Source organism: Alligator mississippiensis, chromosome 7 (genome assembly GCF_030867095.1).
Source record: "Alligator mississippiensis isolate rAllMis1 chromosome 7, rAllMis1, whole genome shotgun sequence".
Lineage (NCBI taxonomy): Eukaryota > Metazoa > Chordata > Crocodylia > Alligatoridae > Alligator > Alligator mississippiensis.
Window position 1 is genome coordinate 19,109,922 of NC_081830.1, and position 12,333 is coordinate 19,122,254.

Consider the following 12,333-nt stretch of genomic DNA (forward strand, 5'->3'; position numbering starts at 1 on the left):
TTGACAGTGCACTGAGGGGTCTTGCTCGCAGCCTCTGAGCTGTCATTCTCTGGTGTCACATCAGTGGCCTGCCTAATGTGAGCATAGTTGTTCTCAGTTTTGTTCACTTCCAAGCCTCCAGTCCCAGGCAGAGCGGGAAGTGGATTTCTTGTCCCTTTCCTGCTCTGTTCAGCACCATAAAAGAAAACTGAAGGCAGCTGCTTGACTAATTATTGGCCGCATTGCAGTAATGCCCAACTGAACCCAGAGCCCAGATTGTGCTATGGGCTTGGGCAGACACAGGCCATAAGCTCTACAGGGTGGCTAAATGAACTCATCTCTGGGCTGAATTTAAAAGCCTGGCTTTTGCTTCTGAAGCAAATTTGCAAAGCTCCTTCCCAAATGGGTCGGCTCTGGGTTCCAGACAACAATAGCATCTATCCTTCCCACCCCACCCTCCCTGCCCAGCTCCCCGTTATTGGATTAAATTATCATCAAGGAAAGATTTAGCTGGTGGATCATAAGAGAAGCAAAAGCAGTGGGGATGGGGATTATGGGTTCATGGTTTGATTTATTCACCCTCCCACCAAATAAAACTAAAAAGAAATAGCTCTGGAATGTCTTTGTTTGGATGCAGCGACACTTATTAGAGTGTGGGGTTGGCCTTACCCTCTGCCGTGGGGGGTCTGGCGGGCGGGCTGCGGCAAAAGGCTGCACAGAGGGCCATATCGCTTTCACAGCAGCATGGGGCATAATATGATTATCTTTAGGTTGCATCCAAAGCCAGATGCAGAAAAACATGTTATTTAAATTTCACAGGATCAGGTTCCTCACCAACTGGCTGTCAGAGCATCGACACCATGGAGGTTACAATTGCTTCACAATCCACCACCCTGGTGCGGACTTGGTAGATGATGCCAATGCCCCTGCCCTAGTGTTTCCACCTGCCTTTCTGCTTGATGCCCCTCCCTCCCTCATTGGCCCTGGCAATCTCCAAACCCTGCCTTGCCTTTCCCTCTACTCCCCTATGCCGTTTTGCTGGCGCCTCCCTCTTTCACGTCTTGGGCAGCAGGTCCCCTCTATTCCACACCCAAATCCTTTTGCCTCCAATGTCCTTTATGGGCGGCAGAGGCCAGAGTTTCATGCAGTGGCTACTGTCAACTCCTCCCCTCCACCTGGCTGAGCTTTCTCACTCTGCCCTTGCATGCAGAACTGTAATGAGGCTGTGATGTTAGCAAGCTAGGAGAACAAGCTGCCCCTCTGGGATCCCCCCCGCCCTGACCTGAAGCCCAAGCGATTGAAGCAAATGAGCTGTTACTGTTGTTTGTCGATAACAAAGCTGAGCCAGAGCAGTGTTAATTGCCTGTGGGGATAGCAGTGGGATTACTTCCCTTTCATAAAGGGGCTGTGTAAGCAAAGAGGGAGGTGATGTACACAAAACGCTTGCTAGCCGTGGCCTGGCTGACCTGATTGGGAGCTCCTGCAATACCTTAGGAGGCAATGCAGAGAGGCTGGGACTTCCAGGGTCTGATGCTTCTTGGCATCTCCGCTGCATGTCCTGCCTTCCTCTGGCCCCTTGTCATCTGAATCGGTAACACCCAATGCTTGACCTGTCATAAGTAACTAGCCATCTCTGCTCCAGAGAGGCCAACGCTGGAATGACAGCGAGGCCTCGTTGCAGGCAGCAGCAAAGTGGGGAACCTTGGACAGGACTAGCCCTGGGTGCTGCGAGGGAAGAACGACAGGCATCAGTAGAGCTGTGTGTAGGAGAGGGCTGCAGAGGAGGCTAGTTGTACCAGCCCCTTCTGTGGGCAGGAAGCTTTGATGTCCTTGTTGTAGAGTCTCGGTCCTTTCCTCCTCCATTTGCGCAACTGCCTTCCCATTAGCTGCCTCCCGTGCTCTCCCTGCCCTTGTCGCTAGGATTGTTACTCCAATGCTGGGGGGGTCCCCACCTGAGCTCAGTGCTCTCTGGTACTACATGAGTCCCATCCATGCCATGAGGAAGGGTAAAGGGTACGGACTGTTTGCACTACTTTCCCCCAGGGCTCCCTCCGAAAGCCCCACCTCCTCAGATCCCAGCTCCTTTCCACCTCATGAAATGTTAATGCTTGTACCTTATTAATGAGCTCCCCAGAAACTGCGCTCTTTCAAGCATCAGCTCTATTAAAATGCATCCAGGTCTCTGCAGGTCTCGGGTAGGGCAGGAGTGGGTGCTCGTAAGGATTATACAATAAGCTGGCACTTTGCATAGAACTCACACTGATGCCGGCATGTTGGAAAGCCATCGCGTTCCACTCTCGTTAACCATTTATGGGGCTTTGAGGAGAGAGACTGATGTGTCTCAGCTCTTCCAAATGACATCCCGAGGCTGGTACCCAGCTGGGCTTGTGCCCCAGTACAAAACAGATCCTGGATGCAAGGTTTAGTCTGTTGGACATGTTAAAAAGGAGGGTCTAGGAGATGGAGTGAGACCTCCATTTCTGGCTGGCTGCCTGTCTTCCAGCACTGTGCAAGACCTGAAAAAGGGTGCTTGCCTAGCATCTTTTCTAATACATTTGGTCCCATAAAAATTATCCCCCAGGAACCCTTGCCTCTTGCATATTTCCTGGACCATCACAACTACAACGCCCTGACCCCACTATGTCATCACCGTGGCATATGAAGAAGTTGCCAAATTACAAGCATGTTGTTTGGGAAGGGGGAGTGGGTCTTTGAGTTTGCTCTTGTACCCTGAGCTGTAGTTTTCCAGGGATGTATGTTGCCTTAATATGTAATATTGCCTCAATATCTTCAGAGGCCTTTCCAAAAGCCATGCCAGGGGAATGGTGTGGGATCAGTAATGGGATGCACATGTGTTTGGGTGGAGGTCGACAGCTATTTTTCACACGCTGCATTTTCAAATGCAGTGCGTCATGCGGAGTAGTGCTGGCTGCGAGCGAGAATGACGGTTGTACCAAATGTAGCATCGCTCAACCCAAGGCAATCCCAGGAGCTCAGCCTGGGGATTAGGGAAGCTCTCAGCCACTCTGGTTTTAGCCTCTTCCAGCGGAGGTTGCTACAGGGAAAGACACTGGAAAGCTGGGTAACAGGCTGGGCTTCTGTCTATGATGCCTGAAACGCTTATAGTCAGAGAGAGGGCTCCATGGATGCTCCCGTTCCCTGCTTCTCTGAGCAGGTGCTGTGGTATAGAGGGCTGACTGTAGGGAGCTGGTAGTGGGGACAGCCAGCAACAGTGGAACAAAATAAGATGGGGTGGAAACCAGAGAAGGAGGCTTTTACCTAGGCAGCTGCTTGCCATTTGCTAATTGCTAGGGCTCTGCAAATATTTCTGTTAGGAAACCCTCTTTGATGCTGCCATTTGTCTCTGCCAGGGGAAACTGGAGAATAAAGGAAGAATCCAGGATCCTGGCTGGTTAACTGGGGAGGGGCAATTAGGGAAGAAATTACTGGTACAGTCAGGTGACTTTAAAATAGCACCTGGCTCTCCAAGGGCAATTCATTACTTAGACAAAAATTTCCACGTTTGCTCCTTCTGCGTGATGTGTGTTCCCCCCGCCCTCTCCCGGTTTTGCTGATTGCTGGGATTCCAGGCGCAGATGCAGGGCATCCAGCTGTGCACTTGGCAGGCCACAGTTTCCTTTTCACCATCAGCAGTCTCCACTTAACCCCCTTCTCCCTGTCACTGCCAGGCCACACGTGGCCCTGTTCTTGGCACAGTTAGACATGCAGGGAGATGGGAAGTTCTTTTTGGAAGCACATTGCATACATATTTACAGGGGCTGCTGTGCTGATTATGCTAATGTTGGCTTAGCCCACTGCAGAAGCCTCTGTGCTGGGGGAGCTGCCTTGGGACCAAAGGACGAGAAGACACAGGGGTAGAGGTTACCAGGCTCCTTGGAGAATCAAAGGAGAAGCATTCCCTGGCTTGGCCCTTGTACACTGTTGTGGGCTGCTCTTCTCCAGAGCCTGGTGAATAATTAATGTATATTCATTGAATAATTGACTACAAATATATTGCAAATTCATGACCTCAGTCAGGCACTGAATATTACTTGATCCCATAGCCATTTCTTGTCTGGTTCGGGTTAACTGCTTGCATGCCAGATGAGGACCCCTAATCTGGGCAGACTTTCAGGGAACCATGCATTTTTGGCTCAGTGCAGACCCAGTCCTGATTGTAGATACACCCATCAACCATAGGCAGAGTGGTGGATTTGGGGCCTGCTAAGCAGGAGCTGAAGAGGTGAATCGGCTCCAGACTCCCATGTCTTCGTGTGTGGGAGGGAGGGAGGACAGTGCTCATGCTTTCTGACTCTGATGCAAAGGAGCCAAACTTTGGGTATGGCATGAAAGGATGTTGAGTGCTTGCACCCCATAGAAAAATCCCTTGAGGCAGAAGCTGATCCAGCTCTGCATTCTCAGGGCAAAGTTTGCAGCAGGTGGATGGAGAGGAGCAGCATCCAGTGCTTCAGTGGATACTGCATTTTCCTAATTGCTCATGCCCTCAACCTTTCCTCAGCCTTCTGGTTTGCAAACTCTGCAGCTATTCCCCTATGTCCAGGCAGAGAACACATGGACTCCAGGCGTGGGGTAGGCAGCCCCAGCTCTAGGTGGCTTGCTACCATGCTCGGCCAACCCTTCTCTCAGATGGTTGGTGCTCCACTTTGCCCAAGCTCTGTGCACTCAGTCGGGCCTCATGCTGGTGAATGGGTAGTGAGGTCTACAAGGGCTGGTGGGCCTGGGAGCTAGTTCTGCTGCTTGGCTTCCACTTCCTTCTCTGGGCACCACTGGCTTCTGAGTGCCCTTGGAAATCTGTGCTCTATGCAAGACACCCCAGGCCCAGGTTGCTGTTCTTGGGGCTTGATTCTTGTTTGTGCAATGCCCTATTCCTAGGATCATAGGAAAGAAGGGCTGGGAGGGAGCTCACAAAGTCGTCATGCCTTGGCAAAGCAGAGAGGCCTGAGGCCTAAGTATGAATAAGACTGTGGTGCTATTCTGATTCTTCCACACTTGTCCTCTACTTGTCATTGAACCAAAAGAAATCTCATGAGGTTCAATAAGGATCATGGCAAAGTCCTGCACTTAAGATGGAACAATCCCATGTACTGGTACAGGCTGGGGATTGACTGGCTAAGCAGCAGGTCTGCAAAAAAAAGAACCTGGGGGTTACAGCGGACAATAAGCTGAATATAAACCAACATATAAATATAAACAGCACACTGGGCTGCATTAGTAGGAGTGTTGTCAGCAGATTGAGGGAAGTCATTATTCCCCTCTATTTGGTGCTGGTGAGGCCACATCTGGAGTCTTGTGTCCAGTTTTGGGCCCCCTCACTACAGAAAGGATGTGGACACATTGGAGAGAGGGCAACAAAAATGGTGAGGGGACTGGGGAACATGACTTATGAGGAAACGCTGAGGGAGCTGGGGTTATTTAATTTGGAGAAGAGAAGACTATGGGAGGATTTGATAGCAGCCTTCAACTCCCTGCAGGGTGGTTGCAAAGAGGATGGAGCTGGACTGTTCTTGACGGTGGCAGATGACAGAACAAGGAGCAATGGGCTCAAGTTGCAACAAGGAAGTTGAGGTTTGATATTAGGAAAATTTTTCTGCCTAGAAGGGTAGTAAAGCAGAGGTTACCCAGAGAGGTTGTGGAGTCTCCATCCTTGGAGGTTTTTAAGACTCGGCTTGACAAAACCCTGGTTGGGATGATCTAGTTGGGGTTGGTCCTGCTTGGAACAGGGGGTTAGACTAGATGTGATCTCCTGAAGTCCCTTCCAGCCCTCATCTTCTGTGACTCTGTGATTGTAACCCTGTCTCCCTCTCTTGGGCAGGAATGGATCCCGCCACCAATTCCAAAAGTAACCACTGCCTCGATGCAGCCAAAGCCTGCAACCTGAACGACAACTGCAAGCGGCTGCGCTCTGGCTACATTTCCACCTGCAGCAAGGAGATCTCGGCCACCGAGCGCTGCAACCGCCGCAAGTGCCACAAGGCCCTGCGCCAGTTCTTTGATCGTGTGCCCAGCGAGTACACCTACCGCCTGCTCTTCTGCTCCTGCAAGGACCAGGCCTGTGCTGAGCGCCGCCGGCAAACCATCGTCCCCTCCTGCTCCTACGAGGACAAGGAGAAGCCTAACTGCCTGGACCTGCGGAACATGTGCCGGACGGACCATCTCTGCCGGTAAGGGCTACCCTACCCCAGCTGTCACACCGTCAGTGCCAGCTCCTTGCCTAGCTTTTCACCAAACCTGGGTCCCTCCCAGGTCCTCCAGGCAGCTGGGAGGGCTGGGGGGGGGAGGGGGGCGGGGGGCAGTAAAGGGGAGTCTCTTCCCCTGTTCCCAGTTCCTCCCTTCCTCCCAGCCCAGGTGATGAGTGGGCAGAGGGGATGCTGTGCTGGAGTTGGGGAGGGAGCCCTGGTAAAATCCCAGTATTGTGTCCTGATGTCATTTGGAGGCAAGATGGGGTTGAGCTGCCCAAATGCTGTGATGCTACAGTTAGTTTGCAGCCCTCTTTGGTTGCCAGAGTCTCCTACTGCTGCTCTCCCGTGTGCATGTCAATGGCTTCTCTTGTACTCTGACCTGGGGCTGGCTGGCTGCTGGCCTTGTCTTGTCACCAGCCATTTGGACCCTCTGGCTCTGTGAAGTGTTTGGCTAGTCAGCTCTTCTTCAGGTGTGGAAATAATTGCATCAGATTCTGCACTGGTGTGACCTGCTTTGCACCTCCACAGACTTCAGGGACTATGGAGATCTGGTATGCAGTGGGATGGGGGGGTCCAGCTTCAGGACTTGTAGCGCTGTGTTGATTTGCACCTATAGCAAGTGAGACAGTTGTCATTGTTGCGCTAGTGATGGTCTCGTGCTGTCATGTTTCATGGCTAGCACCTTGCAGGTGGATTAATTAGCTCTCCTGTTCCTTGGGAGAAGCCTGCGACTTAGCAAAGGACTTGAGCTGCTATGCTGGTTGGCAGCAGGGTGCCTGCAGCACTCGCATTCAATTCCTTGTCCTGGAGGTGAGGGTGGCTGAGGTGAGCATGGCCACTACCTGGATATGAGCACCAGGATAAGCTGGCTTCCTGCCTGTAGACTCTGGACACTGCACGTGCCAATATACCTTGGTCTTTGGATTGTGTTCATGCTCCTCTTGCTTTGGAGCCTGGAGAAGAGCTCTCCTACCTGCATGTAGACTTGGAGAGAGAGAAAGAGGTGTTTTGTCTGTGAAAGTCATGTCTTGGGTGTGGAGGTTCAGCTGCTCAGATTGTTCCATCTACCATATTGATTCCTTCCTACCGCTGTGTGATGAATACCTTTTTGTTTCTGACAAAGCTGGGGGAACTAGTGGAAACACTCTGGTGCATGGATAATGTTGCATTTGATTTTGACCAAAAAGGGGGAGAAAATCCTGTGAAAGCTTTGGTGGTGTTGGGGTGACGTTACAGCCATGATGATATCTTGTATTGAACCAACTGCCTGGTTGGGCTGGACTTCAACAAGCTTTCAAAGGCTGCTTTTGCTGTAGACTGCCCCATCCTTGGCAAAGTCTTTGAAAAAATTATCAAGGCTCACATTTGTGAGAGCCCGGCAGGACAAATTATGCTGAGGGGAAATCAGCACGGGTTCGTGGCAGGCAGATTGTGCCTGACCAATCTAGTTTCTTTTTATGACCAGGTTACGAAACGCCTGGACACAGGAGGAGGGGTGGATGTCGTATACTTAGACTTCAGGAAGGCCTTCGATACGGTATCCTACCCCATACTGGTGAACAAGTTAAGAGGCTGTGACTTGGATGACTACACAGTCCGGTGGGTGGTGAATTGGCTGGAGGGTCGCACCCAGAGAGTCATGGTGGATAGGTCGGTTTCGACCTGGAAGGGCGTGGGCAGTGGGGTCCCGCAGGGCTCGATCCTTGGACCGATACTCTTTAATGTCTTCATCAGTGACTTGGACGAGGGAGTGAAGTGTACTCTGTCCAAGTTTGCAGATGACACAAAACTGTGGGGAGATGTGGACATGCCGGAGGGCAGGGAACAGCTGCAAGCAGACCTGGACAAGTTGGACAAGTGGGCAGAAAACAACAGAATGCAGTTCAACAAGGAGAAATGCAAAGTGCTGCACCTAGGGAGGAAGAATGTCCAGCACACCTACAGCCTAGGGAATGACCTGCTGGGTAGCACGGAAGTGGAAAGGGATCTTGGAGTCCTAGCGGACTCCAAGATGAACATGAATCGGCAGTGTGGCAAAGCCATCAAAAAAGCCAATGGCACTTTATCGTGCATCAGCAGATGCATGACGAATAGGTCCAAGGAGGTGATACTTCCCCTCTATCGGGCGCTGGTCAGACCACAGTTGGAGTACTGCGTGCAATTCTGGGCGCCGCAATTCAAGAGGGATGCGGATAACCTGGAGAGAGTCCAGAGAAGGGCCACTCGTATGGTTAAGGGCCTGCAGACCAAGCCCTACGAGGAGAGACTAGAGAAACTGGATCTTTTCAGCCTCCACAAGAGAAGTTTGAGAGGCGACCTTGTGGCTGCCTATAAGTTCATCACGGGGGCACAGAAGGGAATTGGTGAGTATTTATTCACCAAGGCGCCCGTGGGGGTTACAAGAAATAATGGCCACAAGCTAGCAGAGAGCAGATTTAGATTGGACATTAGGAAGAACTTCTTCACAGTTCGAGTGGCCAGGGTCTGGAACGGGCTCCCAAGGGAGGTGGTGCTCTCCCCTACCCTGGGGATCTTCAAGAGGAGGTTAGATGAGCATCTAGCTGGGGTCATCTAGACTCAGCACCCTTTCCTGCTTATCCAGGGGGTCGGACTCGATGATCTATTGAGGTCCCTTCCAACTCTAACATCTATGAATCTTGTAGCAGTTATACTGCTCCCAGTCTCAGGTTTAAAGCCCACTGGGGTAGGTCTGCAGGAGCTGCTGGCCCACTTCTAACTGCAGTGAAGCTATTCCTTACATGTGTGTTTAATCCCCAGCACAGGGGGCCTTGGTCTCATTGGCTTGCTGTTATACTAATACCAAGGCTCTTACCTTCTGCATTGTCCTGGGCAGATTGGGGCCTCATGCAGCTCTGACCTTCGTTGGGAGATGGGTGCTGAGAGACAAAAGACAGCTCGGTGCTTAAGGCATAGGTGGGGCAGAGAATAGCTCCCTGCAATGTGCCCTGAAGAAGTCACTTTAGCCCTCTGTGTCCCAGTTCCCCATCAGGGAAATGTGAACCTCAGCAATGTTTTCCTTCGGAGGAGTACGGGGAGGATGAATACATTAAAGAGTGAGAGGTGCTCAGACACTTTGCTGATGGGGCCGTTGAAGTCCCACAGATAGATCTGTCCCTTGGGTCACTTTAAACCTCCAAGCCTGAGTCGTCTCTATCAGTGAAGTCAATTGCTTTCCCTGCGAAGTCAGTCAAGGGGGATCAGGATTTTGCTCCGTTATGAACCTTATTAATCATACAGCAAAATCTCCCGTTGCCCTCCGCAGAGGCAAATCAGGCCCATAAAGAACTCGTTTAATATTGGAGGTGTGTCCGTTCCCTATTGAGGTGGTGTCGGCTTCCAGAGGCGAGTGCCAGAAAGAATAAATAAAACCATCTCCACTCCTCTTCTCATAGCAAATGAATGCGTTTGAAACTTCTCAGTGTGGCTTTTTATCAAAAAGTAATACAATAAGCCAATGTCTATGAATAAAAGATTTCAGGTTGGCTCTGCAAGGCGGCCAAATTAATGGCAGCTTTCCGTCAGCAGGTATGCGAGTCTGACGCTTGCTCAGACATTAAACGCTCTGGATGCATCCGACTCCGGGAGGGAAATAACCTGCATTAGGAAAGTGTTGAGAGAATGCCTGAGAGAATATAGAGCTTCAGAGCATTAATTATAGGCCCGTTCCAGCATGAAATGAAGTTGAGGCGGGAAGAGGAGAGAGCCGCACCGATGTGGGAAAGTGTGTGATATTTTCCTGTGTTGTTTAACTTTGAAATATGTTCCTGGCAAAAAAAGGGGCATTGATGATGGCACTGAGTCACGGCTTTGGGTTTCTCTTCTTAATGCTGGAAAAGAAGTGAAGCGTAGTGGTTAGAGTGGGAGGCCAGGACTCGGGTACTTGCCTGTAGAAGCTACATTTTGGAAAGTTTGACTTGAATCACTCTTTTTAATTTTTTTCCATGTCTATAGGTGATGATGCTAAGCACCTGTCTTATAGGGTGCCCTGAGCTGTGATGATGGCCCGTGGAGCACTTTGAGTTGTATGAAAGTTCAAGGGTGGTGAAGTCGACCTTTTATAGCACCCAGGAGTCCTGACTACCCATATTCCTCTGCTCTATTAGACCGCACACACACACTTTCCAGTCCTCTTCCCTAATTCTATGGGCACATTATGCCAGACTTCTACCCTGACTATAATTCTGCCATGGTTTTAGGATGGTACTTGTCTTGGGCTACAGGTCCTGGCTTGGGAAGGAGTAGTGGATCCGAGGTGCCTGTGGCAGCCAGTGTGGCCCTGCCCTGGCATTTTTTGCACTCCAGGATAGATACACTTGGGCAGCAAACTTGACCTCCTTGTGTTTGCAGCTGTAAATCTCTTTAAGAGTAGAGACTTGTCTGGAGCCAGGTGCTGCCCAGCCCCTCCACTGAGCCTTCCCTCTGGGGAAGCTGGCAGAAGCAGCAAGAGAGGAATTTTCTCTTTAGCTGCTGCCCTGAGAGCTAAACAGGAGATTTGATTCCCAGCATTGGGAATGGAAATGGCTCTAGCAGGTGCTTTGGCTGAGCATGTGTGGAGACCGCACTGTGTGTTTGCATGCATGAGCTTTGTGTGTACTTGTATCTTTGTCCAGCATCTCTGATCTGCAGTGAAAGTCCTGCTCTTTCACTCCCGAGCCCTGACAGCTCTGCTAGCTCTCACCGGTCCTGTCTTGATGGCTCCTCCATTGTAGATCTGAGTGAAGGTTCCCGCTGTGGTTTTGGCAGCACGTATTCCCTTGCCTTCAGAGGTGATGTAGTGCTCTTAGTATTTTTGCCCTCAACCAGCTTCAAGCTTGAACCCTAAAGGTAAAAGCTTAGTTACCTTAGGGTTTTATATACCACTGCCCATCACCATGGTATTGGGGTATCTTCCATATGAAACAGAGTAATTGCCAATCCCTGGTGGATATCATGGGGTCTCTGGCATTTTTGCCTTTCCGAAGTAAAAAGACTCCACCGTGCTTGGGGGTGAGGGTTTTGTTTTAAAAGTCTATAGCCTGCTTCTGTTGAGGGTGATTCTTTCAGGGTTGGTTGTTCTTAACATTTGCTGAGGACTTTGGGAGTTGAAGAGTCCTCGGTGTTGTGAGTGCTGGTGTTGTGGTGGAAAGCCGGAGCTAAGATGAAGGCACAGTCCCAGGCCAGCTCAGCCAGGCCCCACAGAGCCAAGCAACAGCATAGTGATGTCTCCCTGCTCATGGAGTGCAGCTATGCAGTTCCTGTGCTCTGCAAACCCTTGCCAGCTTTTCCATTGAAATTGCTGATGGAGGCACAGAGGTTTCTGGGTAGCAGGTGGGATGAATATACAGCCAGGTGCGACTTGGACAAGGAGGTCTGAAAGAAAGCAAATCCTGCCTCTTTGATCTCTCCTCGAGAAAGATTTGTGTGCATGTGAGTTGTGCATTTGTCAGCCATGTATGTGTACATTATATACCAGTTAGGGTGAGCGGTGTGTTGGGATTCATAGATTGTGAGGCTGGAAGGGACCTCACAAGATCATCGGGTCCAGTCCCCTGCACTAGGCAGGAAAGACAACTGGGGTCAAGTGACCCCAGCAAGGTGACCATCTAGTCTCCTCTTGAAGATCTCCAGTCTAGGCAATTGCACCATCTCTGGAGGGAGCTTATTCCACAGCCTGGTCACTGTGAAGAAGGTTTTCCTAAGGTTGTTCAGGGAGTGGGGCAGTCTGATGCATTTGTGGGTGTAGCTGAAGTGTGTTGGAGAGGGATGAATGGCCTAGGGGCCCCTTGGAGTACACGCATGCCAGAGTGACTGGTAGCTTTTGCTAACAGTTACAGCGGCATTTTGCAGAAGATGGTGTTCTGGGATGGCAAACATTGGGGGTCAGTCTAATTGAATGGTTCTCAACCTTGGGGTGCCTTGGGATCCTTTCAGAGGTGCCATGGATTGTCACCCAGTTTGCACTGTTAGGTTTGCAACCATGATTCACAAGATAGACTCAGAGGTTTCAAATACCAATCCATAGTTTTGGGGTCTTGCTGAGTTCTTCGCAACAGAAAAACTGCTCTGTTACTTTTCTGTGGTCAACAAAAGAGTGAAAACCTAGAGCTAGCATTTTCTGAGGGGTGCCTCGAGTCTGAAAAGGTTGAGAACCACT

The 12,333-nt window shown here is 50.6% G+C and overlaps 1 protein-coding gene across 1 annotated transcript in view; it reads left to right on the forward strand.

Annotated features, from left to right (window-relative positions):
* Positions 1-12,333, forward strand: part of GFRA2 (GDNF family receptor alpha 2) — a 66,680-nt gene that overhangs the window by 21,770 nt on the left and 32,577 nt on the right. Inside the window, exon 4 of the mRNA XM_006258381.4 lies at positions 5,813-6,161. Within this exon, the coding sequence (XP_006258443.2) occupies positions 5,813-6,161 (349 nt within the window). The remainder of the gene's footprint in view (positions 1-5,812; positions 6,162-12,333) is intronic.